This window comes from Eutrigla gurnardus, assembly GCF_963514095.1.
Source record: "Eutrigla gurnardus genome assembly, chromosome: 4".
Classification (NCBI taxonomy): Eukaryota; Metazoa; Chordata; class Actinopteri; order Perciformes; family Triglidae; genus Eutrigla; species Eutrigla gurnardus.
In genome coordinates this window covers 15,123,804-15,141,937 of record NC_139918.1, presented here as the reverse complement: position 1 = coordinate 15,141,937, position 18,134 = coordinate 15,123,804, and the positions used below count along the sequence as shown (strand labels likewise).

Below are 18,134 nucleotides of genomic sequence, written 5' to 3'. Positions count from 1 at the left end.
TCATACTGTCTGTCTGAGCACACGTGTATTCAACCTCTGTCTGAAACAATCCAATTTAAACGCCTGTCGCTTTAAGCCCAGCCTGCCCTGATTGGCTTGTGAGACAGGTGCACATTTGCAAAGGTAGTACTCTTCTGTTCTCGTCTGCGTTGGCGCCCCTGCTGCGTCGCCGCGTGGCCTCACATAAATGAAGGGCCATGCCGGGCTGCTGCGAGACTGAACGTGACCCTTATAAAGGTCTCTATTTAAAACTCTCGCGTACAAAAGGTACATTACGCTCCAATGGCTCATATCAGTTTTAATTTAAAAGCCGCAGGGTGCATACATAATGTAGAGAAAGGTGGTGGGAAGAGGTGTCAACGGGGGCCAACAAGGGGCCGGATTTTACCCCTCCGGGGCAGAAAGCAGGTTCATGCATGCAGTGGGAACCCCCTGTAAAATCATTGCTGTAGATTATATAATCCTTCTTATCTTCCAATATAGCAGCCACTAATATCACATGACCAATAACATACAGTATGTTTGATAAAGTATCCATGACACAGGAATAAAAACATGCTAGTGAGCTGTAGTCCATGTTTCCAAATCTATAAGCTGTAAATGCCAAATAAGTTCTGACTCAACACCACAAACTCCATCTGAGAGTATTTTCGTTGCTGGATGATTCAGAAAGGAATTACACAACTGTTTGAGGGCGTAACGATGGAGAGCTTGAGAGTAATGATCAAAGACAATCTATGGCTGTGGAATAAAGCATTCTGTGGTCTGTGAAGTCTCTCGCTCATCCAGGTTGTGGTCTGCCTGGACCTAAAAGTGTAAGGTCGAAGATGAATTTTGGATGTGAGGTGGAACATGTTCCAGAATTTCAAAAGCAAGTCCAGCTCAGTTTTTGATTCAGTGTTTCTAGATCCATCTTCAGAGGCCTTTGTGGGGATCCCTCAGTGCCACCGGAGCCCGGTTTGGTGTAAACCTGTGCTGATGTAAACCATCAAACATTGATGGTCCAGCTGGGTTGCTGTTGGAGAAGAGACTCCCCTTTCTTTCTCTCTCTCTCTCTGCTTCCTGAGCGCTCCTGCTCTGCCTCTGTTTATCCTCAAACATCCCCTCTTGTCAACAGATTAGGACTGAACCCCGCTGTCTCTTCCTTTCTTCGTCTCTCGCTGCCTCCATCTCTCTGTCTTTTGGCCTGTCTCTTTACATCTGCGCCTCGGCTCCAGCCTTGTGACGGGAGAGAGGAGGGAGAGGGGGGTGTAGAAAAGGGAGAAAGTCTATGTCTGTGTGTGTGTGTGTGTGTGTGTGAGAGAGAGAGGAAAGAGATGGGACAGGTGCTTGCAGTGCACGAATTGCTTCGCTTGCTTCGCTTGCATGATCAGGCTGCAAAAATGTTCAGCTCAAGCAAAAGTGCTGTTCAAGAATCGACTCCGAGAAAGCCGACTTCCTCGCCCGTGGCCAGAGCGGCGCTGGCAGCGCAGCGGCGTATCACAGGGGGCCCCGACCCACGCACTCACATACACATAAAGGGTGATTACAGAGGCCCGCGGACGCGCGGTCAACCACGCAGCCATGTAGCCGGGCCTGTGTGAGGACGAAGGCAGGCGGCGAGCAGTAAATCAGGCCGCTCAGAGAGAGCCAGTCAGAGGAGAGCAGGCAGGAGACACCTGGAAGTCTCCAAACAGGCTAAACACACATTAGGCTGCAGCTGCTGCATGTAGGGGACGGATTCACTCTGATCACATTTACAGGCTTACACCGGCTCAGCTGGAGACGCTGCTCTGCTGCTCCGCTCCGTTCTCTGCTGCTTCTCTTTCTGATCTTCTCTGCTGGTTCTGTTGCGTTTGCCTTTTCTCCTGTTTTCTTTTCTGTCGCCTTCCCCTGCCTCTGTTCTGTTTCTGCCCCGTTCTGATCTGTTTCGGCTTTGTTCTTCTGTTCCTTTACTGCCCTTTTTCCCGGCTTCTGTTCCGTTCTCTCCCCCTTTTTGCTCGGTTCTGATCTGCGTTTCTTCTGCTCTGCTTTGTTCTCCCTTGTTCTGTTCCCTCCTGCGTTTCTTCAGTCGTGTTGGTTTCTGGTTTTCTGCTCCGCTTTGTTTTGCTCAGTTTCATTCTCTACAGCTGGAATCATCAAACTTTCCCTGATCTACTTCACTCTACTCTGCTCATTCATCTGGCAACCAACCGTCCGAACATTGATTGATTATCGCAGACGATCTGATTTGATACATTATATACTATTCCCATCGAAAGACAAAAGCAGCCATTCCACCAATTCAAGATCCTCTGACTGTGCGGATATTTTTCACCATACCGCTCTACTCGACCTTATTAGCAATAATAGTATTCTATTCTATTCCATTCCATTATATTGTACTCAGGTGGTCAGCTCTGCTCCAGCCTGGCAGCTCCTCTGGCTGTCTGTCTGGGCAGATCACCGTCTGTGGTTTATCACACCAGCGGCCTGCGGCACCGGGGGACCCAGGTGCTAAAGCAGGTCCATACACACAAAACACACACACACACACACACACACACACACACACACACACACACACACACACACACACACACACACACACACACTTGAACTGTTCACATCAGGCCTCTTCAATTAATCACCTCTGTCTTCGGAGCCCTGACTGCCCTCGAACAAACGCACACTCATCCTCTCTCTGTGTGTGTGTGTGTGTGTGTGTGTGTGTGCATGAGTGTGAGTGTATTTGTGTGTGTAGAGAGAGAGAGAGGGCAATCTATCAAGGTGATCGATAAATAGGCACATTAATATTAGTAGTGGGGCTCTCCTCCAGTCCAGTGACTATGTCTCTGTCGTTATGGTAAAATATGAATTTTTCTTGGCACCTGCACGTTTGCAGCGGGGCCGCGCGCAAAGGCGCGAGCACGCCAGACTCTACCTGCATGCTAAGAGGAGGACGCGATGGTCTCTATTATCTCTCTCTCTCACACACACACACACACACACACACACACACACAGACAGACAGACTCTCTCTCTCGAGGGACACTTGGTCGTCACTCTCCACTCTTTCTGTCTGTGATATTGAAGGAATGCACGTGCCTGGCGCGTGCGAGCAGCGTGTTTGCGCGCGCGTGCGTGTGTGTGTGTGTGTGTGTTGGAAATTGATCCAGTGTGACTCATGTTAAAGCCCGGTGGCCAGACTGTGCATTGGATCCTCGCCTCATCAATCACCCCCCGGCTGGCAGGCTATGCGCAGTGTGTGTGTGTGTGTGTGTGTGTGTGTGTTTGTAAGCGCGTGCGTGAAACACATCCTCCTTTGACCCACACTGCGTTTATTTGTGTCATCCAAATCTATCTATTCATGCGTTTCAAAGGTCACGTCAAAGCAACGCCGCGCGCAGATGCTCCACATCTCGTGTAATTGAAGAAAAAATGAGCGCGAGGCGTCTTGTTTGTGTCTGAACTCTAAATGTCGGGTCTTTCCCCCAGAAGAGCAAAAGACCCTGAACAACCCCCCCCCCCCCCCCCCCCCCCCTTCAGTGCCTGTTGGTTTGTAATCATGATGTCCACGGCGGCACAAATCTATAGCAATATAACACATTTACACACACCGGCGCGCGTTCACGCACGTTGCCAGACATAGAGACGCACAAACACACGCGCTGCCAGCGCAGACAGAAAGACACCCGCAAAGCGCACAGACGCCCGCACAGCACAGGGCGAGGGGAAGGGTACAGAGGGAGACACCTCGGGGCGTTCAACAGAAACTTTGTCAGTGTTGAAACATCTCCTACCTTGGTTCAAAGTGATCGCCAAAGTTAGAATCCACAGAGCTGGCATGGTTCAGCCGCGCGCATTCAGATTCCTCCCCACGGCTCTGCTTCCCCGAAAAGACACCATCAATTCCTCCCGAGCCGGTGAGTCTAACTGGAATCCTCTTTGAGTCATGAGAGTGAAAAAAGACAAATTTAGAGGGGGGAAAAAAATCAGATGCCTCTCTTCCTCTCTCCTCCTTTCCTTCCCCTCCTCGTTTCCCTGTGTTTCCCGTGCGTAAAATAAATCTGTCTCCACTTTTTATGGTCTGTTCTCTCTCTCCGTTTCTGTCTGCGTCCCTTTTCCTCTCTGTGCTTTAGATTCCCATTTAAACAGGACTGAATTCCCCCCTCCTCTCATACAATCAGTAGCACACACCCCCTCCCTCCTCCTCCACCTCCTCCACGCCTCCACGCTCCAAATCTCCGTTTTGTACTCCACAGAAAGAAGGAGGATGGCGCTCCAGCGGGCGCAGCGAGAACTGCACTTTTAACATGCAAACTTAAATAACTCGATTATTCCATTCGATTAGATCGATTCATTTCGAATAAAGAGAAAACAAAACAACAATAAGCCATTCAAGCGAACACAAATTCTAAATAAGCTAAATAAATACTAAATGATCGAAAATAAGTAGGTGGAAGTTAACACAAGTCATGAAGACACCTATACCTATAAATTATCATCTTAATAATTAAAACAAAACAAAAAACGTACATCGTCAAATGATTTGAACACACCTTTAAGACAGAATACTTCTTGTCAATTATTGTAATAATTTAATAATATTTTTAAATAAAAGTCCTACAAAATGTTTGTGTAGCTGTTTGGAGAAAAAAAAATTAAAGGGCCAATGAGATTGAAAATGCCGGTATATTCTACCATAAACGTGATCTGGCTGTTTCAACAGTTTTTGTGCTTCCTGATTCACTCACTTGAAGCACATGTTAAAGGCCATGGAAAGCTAATGTATTTATTATGTGTTGCTATGAGCATGTCTGCAACCTTGTCAGAGGCCTTTTTATTAATTAATTTACAGGACAGATTTATGCATTTCTGTGTTTGTCCTTGCTTTTCTTACTGGTTTTAAGTGGGCAGGGTGAAGGAGAACGATGATGTCATGTATTTCACAAATTGAATCAAAATGCTTGACATTCTCAGTCAATCTTTCTCAACTCCAGGGATTCTCAGCATTTTATGATGGGACATTTCTCATTGTTTATAAAAGGAACCTTTACAAATAAATACGAAAAAACTTGACAAATGGGGAAAAAAACAACCTCAGCTTTAAATATGTGTTATGACACTGTCAGCTGAAATGACTAAAATAACTGTTCTGCTTATCCTCACCCATCACTGCCTGCCATTATGAATCTAAATGCAATGTATTCATATTTCCTCACCACATTCTGAGAACTTTTCCTGGAGCAGGATTGTCTGCACATCACTCAGTTTGAGTCACCGCGTCTGAGGAAACGTTAGCTAGCTAACAGTGGTGAACACCCTTGTCTCACTAGATGTTGAGTACTGTGGTGATACTCACAATTATGTATTTTAATTTGACGTTTTTTATTCAAGATAATTCTTGAGAAAATTTACAAATAATTAAAATTATAAATGACAAAATATTTGTTATTTATTTAATGGACCATACCTCTGCAGCCCACTAGATGGCCCTGGTCAGCAGTTAAGAATAGGCTGTAAACCACACGGTCCTGATAAAGCAGCTTTGTCTTGAGTGGACTTAAGATTTGATCATTAACATTGAAGAAAGTAGCAAAGGAAGCCTACGCTAGATTTGAAAAATCTGGAAAACCCCAAAAACCTAGCCCAGTGTTGTCAGCTGTTTGCCAATGAAAGTAGCTAGCGCTAATGCTCAATTAGCACAAGGTCACCTTCCAAAGCCACGCCCCCAAAATGATCGATATAAACATAAACAACAACATCACAGTCGTCACAGCTGTCAAACAGCAGCATGATGAGTGGGCGTGAGTGTGCACAGACAGGAAGGTAACCAGGCAGGAAGGTAGGTAGGAAGGTAGACAGGCAGGTAGGTAAACAGGCAGGTAAGTAGACAGGCAGGAAGGTAGACAGGCAGGTAGGTAACTAGGCAGGAAGGTAGACAGGTAGGTAGGTAACTAGGCGGGAAGGTAGACAGGTAGGTAGGTAACTAGGCAGGAAGGTAGACAGGTAGGTAGGTAACCAGGCAGGAAGGTAGACAGGCAGGTAGGTAACTAGGCAGGAAGGTAGACAGGTAGGTAGGTAACCAGGCAGGAAGGTAGACAGGCAGGTAGGTAAACAGGCAGGTAAGTAGACAGGCAGGTAGGTAACCAGGCAGGAAGGTAGACAGGCAGGTAGGTAACTAGGCAGGAAGGTAGACAGGTAGGTAGGTAACCAGGCAGGAAGGTAGACAGGCAGGTAGGTAACTAGGCAGGAAGGTAGACAGGTAGGTAGGTAACTAGGCAGGAAGGTAGACAGGCAGGTAGGTAACTAGGCAGAAAGGTAGACAGGCAGGTAGGTAACTAGGCCGGAAGGTATACAGGTAGGTAGGTAACTAGGCAGGAAGGTATACAGGTAGGTAGGTAACTAGGCAGGAAGGTAGACAGGTAGGTAGGTAACTAGGCAGGAAGGTAGACAGGCAGGTAGGTAACTAGGCAGGAAGGTAGACAGGCAGGTAGACATTAAGTTAAGTAGACATGCAGGTACATAGACAGGTAGGTAGACAGGCAGGCAGGTAGACAGGCAGACATTAAGTTAGGTAGACATGCAGGTACATAGACAGGTAGGTAGACAGACAGGCAGGTAGACATGCAAGTAGACAGACAGACAGACAGACAGACAGGTAGGTAGCGATTGTTTCATCCAGGCCAAATAACACTTATATTGCTGATGTCATTACAATTTCAACAAATAGGGTAAACAGAAAAATACTTTTCAAACCAAGTGTCAGAAACCATGACATCACTTTTGTTTGCCTCCTCAAACTCCCTCTATGACAAAACCTGTCAGCCAGTATGAGGTGACATCGGGCCTAAATCATTTGGTTTTTAATCATACTAATACAACATTTAGAAGGTTTAGTGTTTTGGACCCTTTTGGATAAGTGTACCTTTATTCTCATTATTAAAAATCTTACCTCAGTTTAAAGAGAATCGTTGCCTGTGATTGACCACAGTGAAACATGGTGCTTGATCTGCTCTATGTGGTTAAATTGATATTCAGTTCAGCGTATTACTGTCGGGACGACCAGAATATCTGCAGTCACATTGACCTTGTCTAACATTTCCATTGCAGTCGGTCCTGTAACATAGAAGATGTGTCATGCTGTATGATCTAATTAATAACCGTAGTGACCTCATCATATTGTGTGATCTTTAGTTAAATATTACTATAATACTGTTAATTCCACCATTATTTCATAGGAACTCACACTCCAGCATCCAATGGTGGTTAAAGTGACTTCTTTTTCGGGAAGCTGGAGGTCAGATCAATAATTTTCTATAAATGTTCATCATCATCAAGATCAGCAGCTGTACAAGCGGTTAGACTCTTACAGCTAGCCTGCAAGTATATGTTGCAGGACATACATGAGCACTCTGTTTGCAGCTACATTTTGTTCAGCTTATTAAATCATATTAGTTTGGTGAAAACTGAAGTATTTTATGTGGAATAAGTCACGATTATAAGGCAAGTTAAACCGAGTCCTTTATCCTCAAACAGCTGGCCAGAGTTATGGTTATGGCTGTGCACGTAGCATGCGTACAACGTTGGTCTGATTATTAACCTCCAGAGTTTCAACATAGTGTAACAATATTCCCCAAAGCACAGTAAATCCTGAAGGGATGGAGGAAGAGCAAAGATAAGAGGATAAAAAAGAGAGAAAGAATAAAGACAGAGAGACTCTGAAGCAGATGTATATACATTAATTTTTATCTGAGAGAAATAAAACATTAATAAATCATCTATTTCAGAAATAATGAGATAAAGATGACTATAGGAAACATAACTCAATTTAATAAAGAGAGACTCTTAGTCAGTGATTTGCCTTATTTTATAACCAACCAACCTTTTTGTTTCGAACAAGGGACTTTAAATTATTACACTGTACTGCCCTCTGTTGGCCATTTTCTTTAACTGTGTAAGGATTTTTATAAGCTGTTAGGAAGTAAGTGGAGTTTAGAGGAACTCCGTGATTTGTGAGCTATTTTAATCCCTTATTTATTGAAAAGATAGTGTCTTTTGTACACACTGAATGAAAAGAAAGGTACTTACCCTTTGAAAATAACTCCACAATCAATTTAAAATCACCATGTTTCTACAATACTAAAAAAGCAGTAGGCCTACTAGATTTTTAATGTGTACAAATATGGGAGATATTGATGTACATATTTAAAGTGACCTTTTCTGGTTGTTTGAAGAAATTCAGAGGTTGTTGGACATTTTCCTAAAGGGCAAAAAGACAAGGACCAATCCTGGCAGAGAACCAGTCGTCTTCTGGATGATCTGTTTAGTATTTTCAAAGTTTCTGAACAGGAAGAACAAGACGGGTAAAATTAACCCAAATGCATGTTTATTGAACTCAACAACTGAACCGGTATTTTTAACAAAAAAAACAAACAAACAAACGAATAAAACAAATACTGTATGAACATCCAACAGACACAAACCCACCACAGCATGCGGTTGGGTCTCATCTTGATGACATCATCAGCCATAGTACAAATTAACATACATGACAGCACTAATCTCCTGTGATATGGATATTTATTCAAAAGGAAGACTTGTCATCCGAAATAATACGTTTGAAAACAAAGAAGCTCTTTTAGTCATCGAAATAAAAACATTTCTCTTGAATGCAACACATGTAAGAGTGTCTCCGGAGTCTGTTTGGGTCAAAATACACACCTCATGTGTGTGTGAATGCGTATGTACCCAGTGTGACTGAGTGGGTATGGTAATTGTATCCAGAAAAGGCAAAACTACATGAAATTCTAAGGGAAAAAATGGTTGTTGAAACAATAAAATGCGAAAAAAAAAAATTCTATTCAATTTCTAACCTCCAAGATTTAGAAAATCTAATTTAAAAAAAAGAAAATGATTATCAACTTAAGAGTATGCACACCTTTTACAGAAACATAATTTAAAAAATCTATTTGCTTACACTACAAAAACAAAGAGATGACGGGCAGCTAGTGTGCGGCTGCCTGAAGGGGAGTCGGTGAGGAGAATCGAGAGGTGGGGGCGGGACAGCTCCGTCTGACCGAGGAAGGTAAAGTAAAGCTGCTGTTTGCTGGCATCTGGTGACAGCGACTCATTACTGCACCGATGCCATGAAATATGAAGCAGACGTCCCGATTGAAATGCCCTCACATCTGTTTAACGCAGCAGCAGAACGAGGCCTACTTCCCCGGCGTTCCCAGTATCGGCCAGACGCCTGCTGTGTTGAGAAGTACAGACGGGTTTCTATCTGGGACACGGTTTATGTTTGCAGATCAGAGAACAGCAGGGAAGGTCAGTCTTGGCCGACTGTCGCTCTTGTCCCAGGAGAGACACTTGTCGGCACTTCTCGTCTCCGACACTATCTACATTTCCAAACCTTTTCTCATGCAAGCTACATGCTAGCACATTAACTAAGACGACGGACAGGACGATAAGTTACAGGCAAATACAGGTCCATTAGTTTTTAGAAGACACTACACTTTGTTGAGTATGAGGCAGGTACTCTTTTTCTCCATTTACAGAGCGGGATTCGAACCGGGTTTAGATACTCTTCAAAGTGGACAAAGAGCTCTGAGAGACGAAGCCCCTATCCTCTGGTCTGCAGACACGAATACTGTGAAGAGCCGAAGGGTGCTGCAGAGCCGAAACCTGGGCGTAGACGGTGTTCTGGATCGAAATAATTCTCTTCGGTTTGTTGGTCAAAGTGGTCCGATGAGAATAGAACACGGTTTAAATCCAGGTTTAGGACAGCGTTACCCCAAATCACGACCGAGAGCTCTAGGGAGAAAATAAAACACAGCAGCTGACCCGGCTTCGGGTCGCGTTACCCTTTGTAGTTTAGCTAGCTTATAGACACTCTAGCTAGGCCACTTGCTTTCAAAGCAGCTAGCTAGGTCGCGGTTAGCGACAATGCGCGGGGGGAAAAGTACGAAAAGCACAATCCCTGAATGTTCCCAAGAAGGGTGTACAAAAAACTATCACAGACATGAGCGTCTACAGGTAGCCCGACAACAGCAAATGGATTCCTCTCCGTAACACTGCCCAAAGAAACGTGCCGCAGAGGACCATCGGCGCACGCCAGCTAAACCGAGAGACGCTACATCTACCGTATGTGTAAGGACTCCCGAATGAGAGGGAGACCAGCAAGGAGAATCGGACATCGATCGGAGATGGAGGGGGGCGATGAGAGGAGGAGAGACCGGGTGAAGGTGGATTAGGACGCAGACGAGATGATTGATTAAAGAATGAAAAGAAATGGACGAGCGGAGCGTCGGGAGAAAAATAAGAGGACGTTCCTGAATGACTTTCTTCAGCGTTAGTGCAGGGCCGGTCCAGCTCAGGCAGCCTGCCCACCAAGCCAAACCTTGGCATGGGAACAGTCTGGAGCCCAGAGCCTCTTAGTTAGATTGCAATCAATTTCCACGACCCGGCCAAGTGGAGCTTGCCAGCGTCAAGGCCGACTCCCAACCTTAATAAAACACCGTTCATTTATGGGAAACCTTTTGCTAAGCTGGGGAATGATTCCTGATTGCAACACACACACAAAGAAAGAAACAATAACAGAAGAAGGTTTTTTTTGCCAGGAAGTTTCTCATAATGCATGTAGACAGTTTTTGTTTGGCCCCATCGTTGAAAGCAAGCCATTATTTTTCACCTCCCAGAAGCGGCGGCCGTGTCAGCTCCTTCTGAGGAAGTCATGATGTCACTACTCAGTGGTTTTAGCGCAAGGTGGTCTCGCCAAGACAAGCAGCCTGCCGCAGGGAGAAAGATGGCGGAGTCGGGCTGCAGGTTCAGCAGGGGGCCAAACGGAGGGAGGACCACGCGAGGCGAGGCAATGATACTCCGGGAAAAAAACCTCCACCAAACACTTTGACACCTTTTTTTCGAAGCCGCGTTCGACCGAGGTTTTGCTACAGTTTAGTGTTTGGGAGCAGAGGGACGACAGAGCGGGGAGAAAAAGGCGACACTGACTGTGGCGCACAGAAAAATAACGTAAAGAAATAGCATCAAATCCTCAGAATGTGAAAAAAAACAAGTAAAAATTGGATGTATGGACTCCTGGACTGACAAAAAAACTAACGCACACTGTAAACCGTTAACACTGACAGTAACACACCGAGACACCGAGAGCAAACCTCTCATAAGTTCCCCAAAAAAACAATAAAGGAAAAAAAGAAATAAACTGAAGGAAAACATTCCTCATACAAATATTTGCAGTTAAGGTTAGTTTTCATCGCAACATCATACAGTGTTATTTTTATATTATTTTTACCCCAGATATTGATAGTTTTGACTCTGCATTTCCACGGATTTAATAAAAACAGGCAGGCTTTTTTTTTTCAGATTATATACGTTACTGTAATGCAGTAACCGACCGTATGTGATACAGAGAGATGTAGAGAGAGAGAAAGAGAGAGAGAAAGAGGGATAGAAGAAGGAGAGTAGAGAGAGAAAGAGTGTATTTACAGCACACCAAACATTTTTCTGTCAAGTAAAAAGAATGCTATATAATTCTCTCTATATATATATTTATATATGTATACTGGAGCCCCCTCGGCATGGTAACGCAAGGCGGGAATGCTGTTTTTTGCATGAGTGCTGCATGTTTTGCGCGGAGCCAGGAAATTAGACAGTTTGTTCTGGTGTGATGGCATGGAGAGATTAAACTGTGAGGGAGGGAGATTACGTTTGTCAGTTAATAATTTGCCGAGGATTGACTAGAAATGTTTACAGAGGGATACTGCCTTGTTAGATGGAAGGAATGAGCACAGAAAAATGTTAGAAGAAGACAGAGCCGCTTGGGTTTAAATGTTGAGGAGACTGGCGAGTGAAGCATCAGCTCGGGGATGCCGGAATGTGAGTTACAATTTTGCGTTTTTTGTTTTCGAGGCGTTTGACAGTTAGAAGTAGGAATACGCTGCGTGTGGAAACGTGTGTTAACGTGTCATTCAGAGAAAGAATTCAGACGAGTTAGTAGAGCGGGATGCTCGTGCTTGTTAATCTGAGCATCTATGAGCATCGAGTCGGCGTGAGGAGAGTTTCGCCCCCAGAAAAACCGACCTGTGTGTGTGTATGTTCGTGTTTGAGTGTGTGACTTCAGTTCGTCCGTATGTCAGTGCAAAATCTCACTTCTCTGTATCAGTGCGAAGAGGGCGGTACCAGATGAAGCTCAACTCATCATTGCTATATGCTCCCCACAGTTCCTCCCCCCCACCCCCCTCCCATCACCCCTCCAACCAGGTGAAGAACTGAAGCGTTGTGAAAACAAATGGAGGTTTGTTATTTTCCCCCCTTCGCTCCTCCCCTCTCCCATAATCCACGTCCTCCAGCTTCTCCTCCTCCCCCCTCCGCCACTCCCGTCCTCCCGTCCTAGATGAAGTACTCCTTCTTGTCCTCTGCTCCGGAGTGGCCTCCCTCTGCGTTGATGATGGCGGTGTCTGCGTCGGGGGCGTCGTCCGAGCCCTTGGCCTCGTGGGTCAGGTACGTTCCTGTGGAGGGAGAGAGTCCACAAGACACGGGTGGTCAGAGAGAGAGAGAGAGAGAGACAAGGGGAGGATAAATAAGATCTCGGAGGCAGTAAAAGCCAAACATCAGAACGTAAATAGACAAAAGGCCAGAGGCAGTTAAGATGTTCCAATATGACATTTAAATGACCATTTAAATTTCAATAGATAGAAGTTTTCATTCTGTTGTGACACAGATATTAAAAAGGTGTTTATGTGGGTACATTACACTATTTGTCTTTGGGGAGGTTTTCATTGGTCATGATGGATAAGACGTAAGACTAATATACCTGTAGGAGGGATAGATTTCTGGACATTATCCTATAAGTACATATTATCAGTTGTTTCTTGTATTAATTGTTTTTGTGCTTAATTGGTGAGAATGATCTGCATTTATTTCACAAATGACCCATCTTCATGTACTACAGTCTGTGTAATTGCTCGCTCCTCTGCTGACGAGACAGTGAGGGGCTTCACATTATCCCACCTCCCCATCCCATCCTTCTCTGCACATGACTGACTAGCTCGACACACAGACCTGGGATCTGTGAACACAGGCCACCAAGTGTTACATTTTCTGGACCAGCTGGAGAATCTGGCGCGCTGTGGTGGCGGCGGAGGATAAGTGTTTATCATCTGCGACACCTGGGTACTGAAACGTGTTTAGTGCCTAAAATATCACCTGTCTCCTGCCGGCACCGAGACATTTGAATTTGCTTTGTTGTGGGTTGTTTATGAATCTGCTTTTCACCACTGAATAAGAGTAAAAAGGAAGAGAAAAGAAAGAGTGTTTTGTTGTCTCCCACTCAGAGCAACAGGGTAACGAACCAACACCGCGGCCAGGAAGCAATTATGTTTCTACCGCATCACTTTAATCCTCATATTCGACTATAGAGAATATCCTGCTGAAATATCACTGACGTCAGGGAATCTAATCTCACAAGCAGTTGCATTGAGAGGCCATGAATAAACATTCACTTATTGTCATTCATTCATTTTCTGCTTTGAGAGTAAAACAAGTGAGACTTATGCATATGAGTGCTTTTTGCATTCCTGTGCATTTGCATGCATATGCATGTGCGTACATGTGAGATCCCGTCTTGGTACGCGCGTATCCATATTTATGCGAGTGTGTCTCGCTGTACGCTCATGCATGCATGCATGAGCGTGTGTGCACGCGTGGGCGTGTGTGAGCAGGTGACCTTTGTGTCTGATGAGGTATCTGCCGAGGACGATGAGAAGGCAGAGCAGGATGAAGACGATTACAGCCACCACCCCTCCGATCACGGCGTGGTCCACCCCCGAAGACGTCGGCATGGCTGTGGGGTCTGAAGGAGTGGGGGGGAGGCGGCGCGACGTGGGGGGGGGGGGGGGGGAGGAGAGGAGGTGAGAAAGGAGCAGGAGGTCATGTGGTAGAGATGAGTCAAGAAGCATAATGAGAGAAAGAAGGAGAGAACGGATGAGGGAGAAAGAGACAGAGAGCGATAGAACATGAGGTGAGAAAGAAGGGAGAGACAGAGAGCGGAGAGGGAGTGAAGTATTAATATTGGTGGGAACAGGAGACGGATGATGAAAGGCAGAGAAAGCGCGCGAGAGAGAGAATAATGGGGACAGTGACATAGAGAAGGCAGAAAGAGAAGAATAGGGGAGCAGAGAAAACTTGTCAATATATGAAACCCAGGCACAGCAGCAAACGTTCAGAAGACAAAGACAAGGATGTGAGAAAGAAAAAGCCAGGCGTAAGGAAAGGGGCCACTGAGTCAGCCTCCATTACTAATCGTTCCTGACTAACATGCAAACGGGATTGTGCAGTTTAGCCACCGAGTCCCATTCACTTGTAACTGAGGGACCTTGTCGGAGCCCACGCTGCTGATGTCGGGTGAAATCTTTGCTCCTTCAGCATTAGCGGCCTCTTTCTTTTATGCTCTCCTAGGGATTAAGAAGCTCTGGGAGCGCTCACTCTTGAGGAATGCAAAGCTGGATTACCAACCGGGGAATCAGGACAACTGCTCCAGTGCCCCAAGAGCCCCCAGATTGTGTGGTTTCATTTGTGATCGTATGATTAAATATAAACTTAAAGTTATCTCCTGGTTTAATCCAGTCACAGTGGATCCCACTGTATGTTTTGTGAAAGTGCATTTAATGTACCTTAGGCTACTTGTTTTTTTTTTTTTTTTTTCCAAATTGGTTTGCTTAACGTTGTGTTTAAAGTAAGTGTGGAAGCTCTGATGTACTTAATTAAAAAACGAAAGAAGGGGAATGCACTTATTATGCGTTTAAATATACTTAATTACATAGTTTGGGTACCAGAATAGCACAGACCTGCACTTGAACTCACTAATCATCAACATAGAGGGAGTTTTTGGTTCTTATACAGTCAGAGTTTATGACACAATGCACTTATATTATGTATTTAACACCTAAATATATGTAAATTATGATCAAAATGAGGAAAAGGTCAATTTTAGTTGAATTTGATGTCCTGAAGGTAACATAATTAGTTAGTGTTATATATAATATAATATTTAGATAAGCAAGTCTATCACTAATTATCTACTTAAAGAAGTAACTAGACATGTATACTTTTATACGGGTAGAAAAGTAGACGTTGGTCATGATGAAAACCTCCTCATCTCTTAAAAGTTGGCTTTTTCTTTAGATGCAAGTTTTTCACCCAACAGCATAGATTTGATCCGGCCCCCCAGTTTGCCTCGCTTTCAGCCACTTCAGCTACTCGCCCCTCAGAGGAGAAAGCAATCAACACAGAAATAATTTGATCATTTATTTCGCCTGACTTTTCAGACTGGATCAGACTCTGGGTGTCATTTTGAAGGTCGCTCAGATAGGCACGACTCGACAGCAGCCCTTCTCATACCAAAAAGCATAAAAACATATTTATTTTAAAAAAGAAGGAAAAGGGGAGAGACTGACTTGCACCAATCAGAGGAAGAGACATCGAATCAGAGAACAGCAACGGGACATAGAGGCACAGCTACAGCCACTGACGACCACAAATGAAGATCAAATTTAAAAACGGAGGACGGAAGGACCACATAACAACCAGCCAGGACACTAAATAATGGGGTGAGTGGCCAATTGTGTAAGGAAAAAAGTAACATTTCAGCCGGTTACAGTAGTGAAGGGCCATGACAACAACCAGCGGCAGACAGAGAACAGAGAGAAGAGGGGGGTGTGGGGGGGAGACTGAGGGAGCACCAGTCAGAAAGACACACACACATACACACACACACACACTCTGGCTGGCCGGCGTGGAGGTGAGAGGGGCATGCTGACGAGGCGAGACTGAGAATGAGCCCATAAATCCTGCTGTCAGCATCAAAGGAAAGCAGACAAGACCCAAGAACACCTCGAAGCCTGAGCCCCCCCCTCCCCCCCAACACACACGTATACAGAAACACACACACACACACACACACACACACACACACACACACACACACACACACACACACACACACACACACACACACACACACACACACACACACACACACACACAGAGGAAGTGGAACATTGTGTGAATGACTTGTACCACTTAAAGAGGTCATGCTCGTATGTGTGTGTATGTGTGTGTGTCATTATAGATAAAGTGCTTGGTGTGAACATCTGTTTCACACGTGTGTGTGTGTGTGTGTGTGTGTGTGTGTGTGTGTGTGTGTGTGTGTGTGTGTGTGTGTGTGTGTGTGTGTGTGTGCATGTATGGCCAACCACACAGCACGACGTGGGTAGGAGGATGAAATATTTATCCCAACGCTTTGAAGTTCAAAATGTCCCCAGACGTTTTTTTGTATTTTTTTTTCTCCACAGTGACAGACAGGCAAAAACAGACAGCTTCAGACAGCCAGACCTACAGACCTACAGACTGACAGACAGGCAGGTGGACGAAAAGTTAGAAGAACAGAAAGTCAGAACGACAGATGACTGGTGGAAAAGTTATACCTGCAATGTTGTCTGCAGCATCTTCTCAAGTGGATGAGCAGATGGATTGTTGGATGTTTAGATGGATAGATGGATGGATGGATGGATGGATGGATGGATGATTAGATGAGTGGAGGAGTGTGTGTTCGGAGTTCGGGGTGGGGTTTGAGTTTATCAACAGGAGGGAAGAGGAAAACAAGAAAAAAAAAACATGAAACAGCTGTGAAACGGCTACATGAATGCCATTTGTCTTTCCTCAATTCATCTCCTGATGTCAGCTGTGAGTTTGTGTTTGCATGTCTGTGAATGTAAGACAAACTCTCAGTATCCTTGACTACTCCACAATTCAAGCACAGATTGTGTGTTGAGAGAGAGAGAGAGAGAGAGGGTGAAAATAGCAGTAGTAGCTTGAATGGTGTTTGTTTTTCCACTCCATTACTAAGCTTCCCGCATCTCCTTTGTTTGCAAGTGTGAGTGCAAAGTGTGTAACTCAGATGGTTTTACCTGTGAAAGTGTAAACTCCATTCAGCCGGACGGAAACTGAGGGAGTAAGGGAGGTGGGGGAGGAGTGGGAAGGGTCGGCGGTGGAGGGAGCGATGCTTGCGGACGAGGGGGGAGGAGGGGAGGAGGAGGGAGAGAGTGGCAGGTCGGGGAAGAGGGCGTTGGAGAGGGTGGTGGTGGAGGATTCGGAGATGGCGGTCGACGCGTCAGCCGTGGCGGGGGAGGGGGAAGGGGAGGGGTCTGGGGAGGAGGTGGAGGCGAGGTCAGGAGGGGAGGAGGAGGTGGAGGTGAGGTCAGGAGAGGAGGAGGACGCGAGGTCAGGAGAGGAGGAGGAGGTGAGGTCAGGAGGGGAGGAGGAGGAGGCGGGGTCAGGAGAGGAGGAGGAGGAGGTGAGGTCAGGAGAGGAGGAGGCGAGGTCAGGAGAGGAGGAGGAGGAGGTGAGGTCAGGAGGGGAGGAGGAGGAGGTGGGATCAGAGCTGGTGCTAGAGAAGTCGTCAGAAGGAGAGGATGGGAGGGAGGAGGTGGAGGAAGATGGAGAGGTTGAAGAGTCAAGGAAGGACAAGGTGGCGTCTGGGGCGTCTGGGGCGTCTGGGTCGGTGGGATCTTGGGTGGAGGAGGAAGAGGAGGAGGAGGAGGAAGATGAGGAAGATGAGGCGCAGGAGGTGAAGGAGTTACGAGCAAGCAAAGCGCAAATAATGGCCATGGATCGAGCGAAGTGAACAGGGGAAAGAAGCGCAAGAAACGAGCAAAAGCGGTTGGATGGCAAGCGGTGACGTTGGTATGTGGCGGCGCGGTTTGGATGAGAATAAAACAAAAACAAAAACAGGAGGAAAGAAACGAAAGAAAATCAGAAAGAGAAAAAAGATGGAAGAAGTACAAGCAAAGGCCACAAGAAATGACAGAAATAAAGAAACGTGATGCAGAAAAAGTAAAAGAAGACGACATCCCAACTCTTTCTTTACGTCATCCCCGCCACACATTGCCCTCCTGCCCCTCGTTCACGCTTACCTTGCACCAGGAGAGTGTACTCCCCCTGGCTTTTTCCTATGCCGTTGTCAGCATCGCAGAGGTAGACGCCATTATCTGATTTGTTGAGCATCTCGAAGTGCAAGAAAGCACCGTCGGCTCTGGCCAGCGGGGGGAGCTCTCCATCCTTCTTCTCCCACATGTAGGAGGTGGGCCTGTGGAGAC

The 18,134-nt window shown here is 45.7% G+C and overlaps 2 protein-coding genes across 5 annotated transcripts in view; both read right to left on the bottom strand.

The window, feature by feature from the left end:
* Positions 1 to 4,066, bottom strand: part of kirrel1b (kirre like nephrin family adhesion molecule 1b) — a 65,899-nt gene extending 61,833 nt beyond the window's left edge. For all 3 annotated transcript variants that reach the window (XR_014597054.1, XM_084008059.1, XM_084008060.1), the window contains exon 1: positions 3,762 to 4,066. Coding sequence is in view for 2 of the 3 variants with exons in the window: in XM_084008059.1 (XP_083864185.1) it covers positions 3,762 to 3,807 (46 nt within the window). In the remaining variant the exon portion in view is untranslated. The remainder of the gene's footprint in view (positions 1 to 3,761) is intronic.
* Positions 4,067 to 7,755: 3,689 nt separating this feature from the next.
* Positions 7,756 to 18,134, bottom strand: part of cadm3 (cell adhesion molecule 3) — an 84,425-nt gene continuing 74,046 nt past the window's right edge. Inside the window, exons 8-11 of one of the 2 annotated variants that reach the window (XM_084008065.1) lie at positions 17,952 to 18,124; positions 16,464 to 16,484; positions 13,706 to 13,831; positions 7,756 to 12,488 (exon numbers count right to left, since the gene is read on the bottom strand). In XM_084008065.1, the coding sequence (XP_083864191.1) occupies positions 12,370 to 12,488; positions 13,706 to 13,831; positions 16,464 to 16,484; positions 17,952 to 18,124 (439 nt within the window). In that variant the 3' untranslated portion in view covers positions 7,756 to 12,369. The remainder of the gene's footprint in view (positions 12,489 to 13,705; positions 13,832 to 16,463; positions 16,485 to 17,951; positions 18,125 to 18,134) is intronic. The other variant, XM_084008066.1, reaches the window with a different exon arrangement.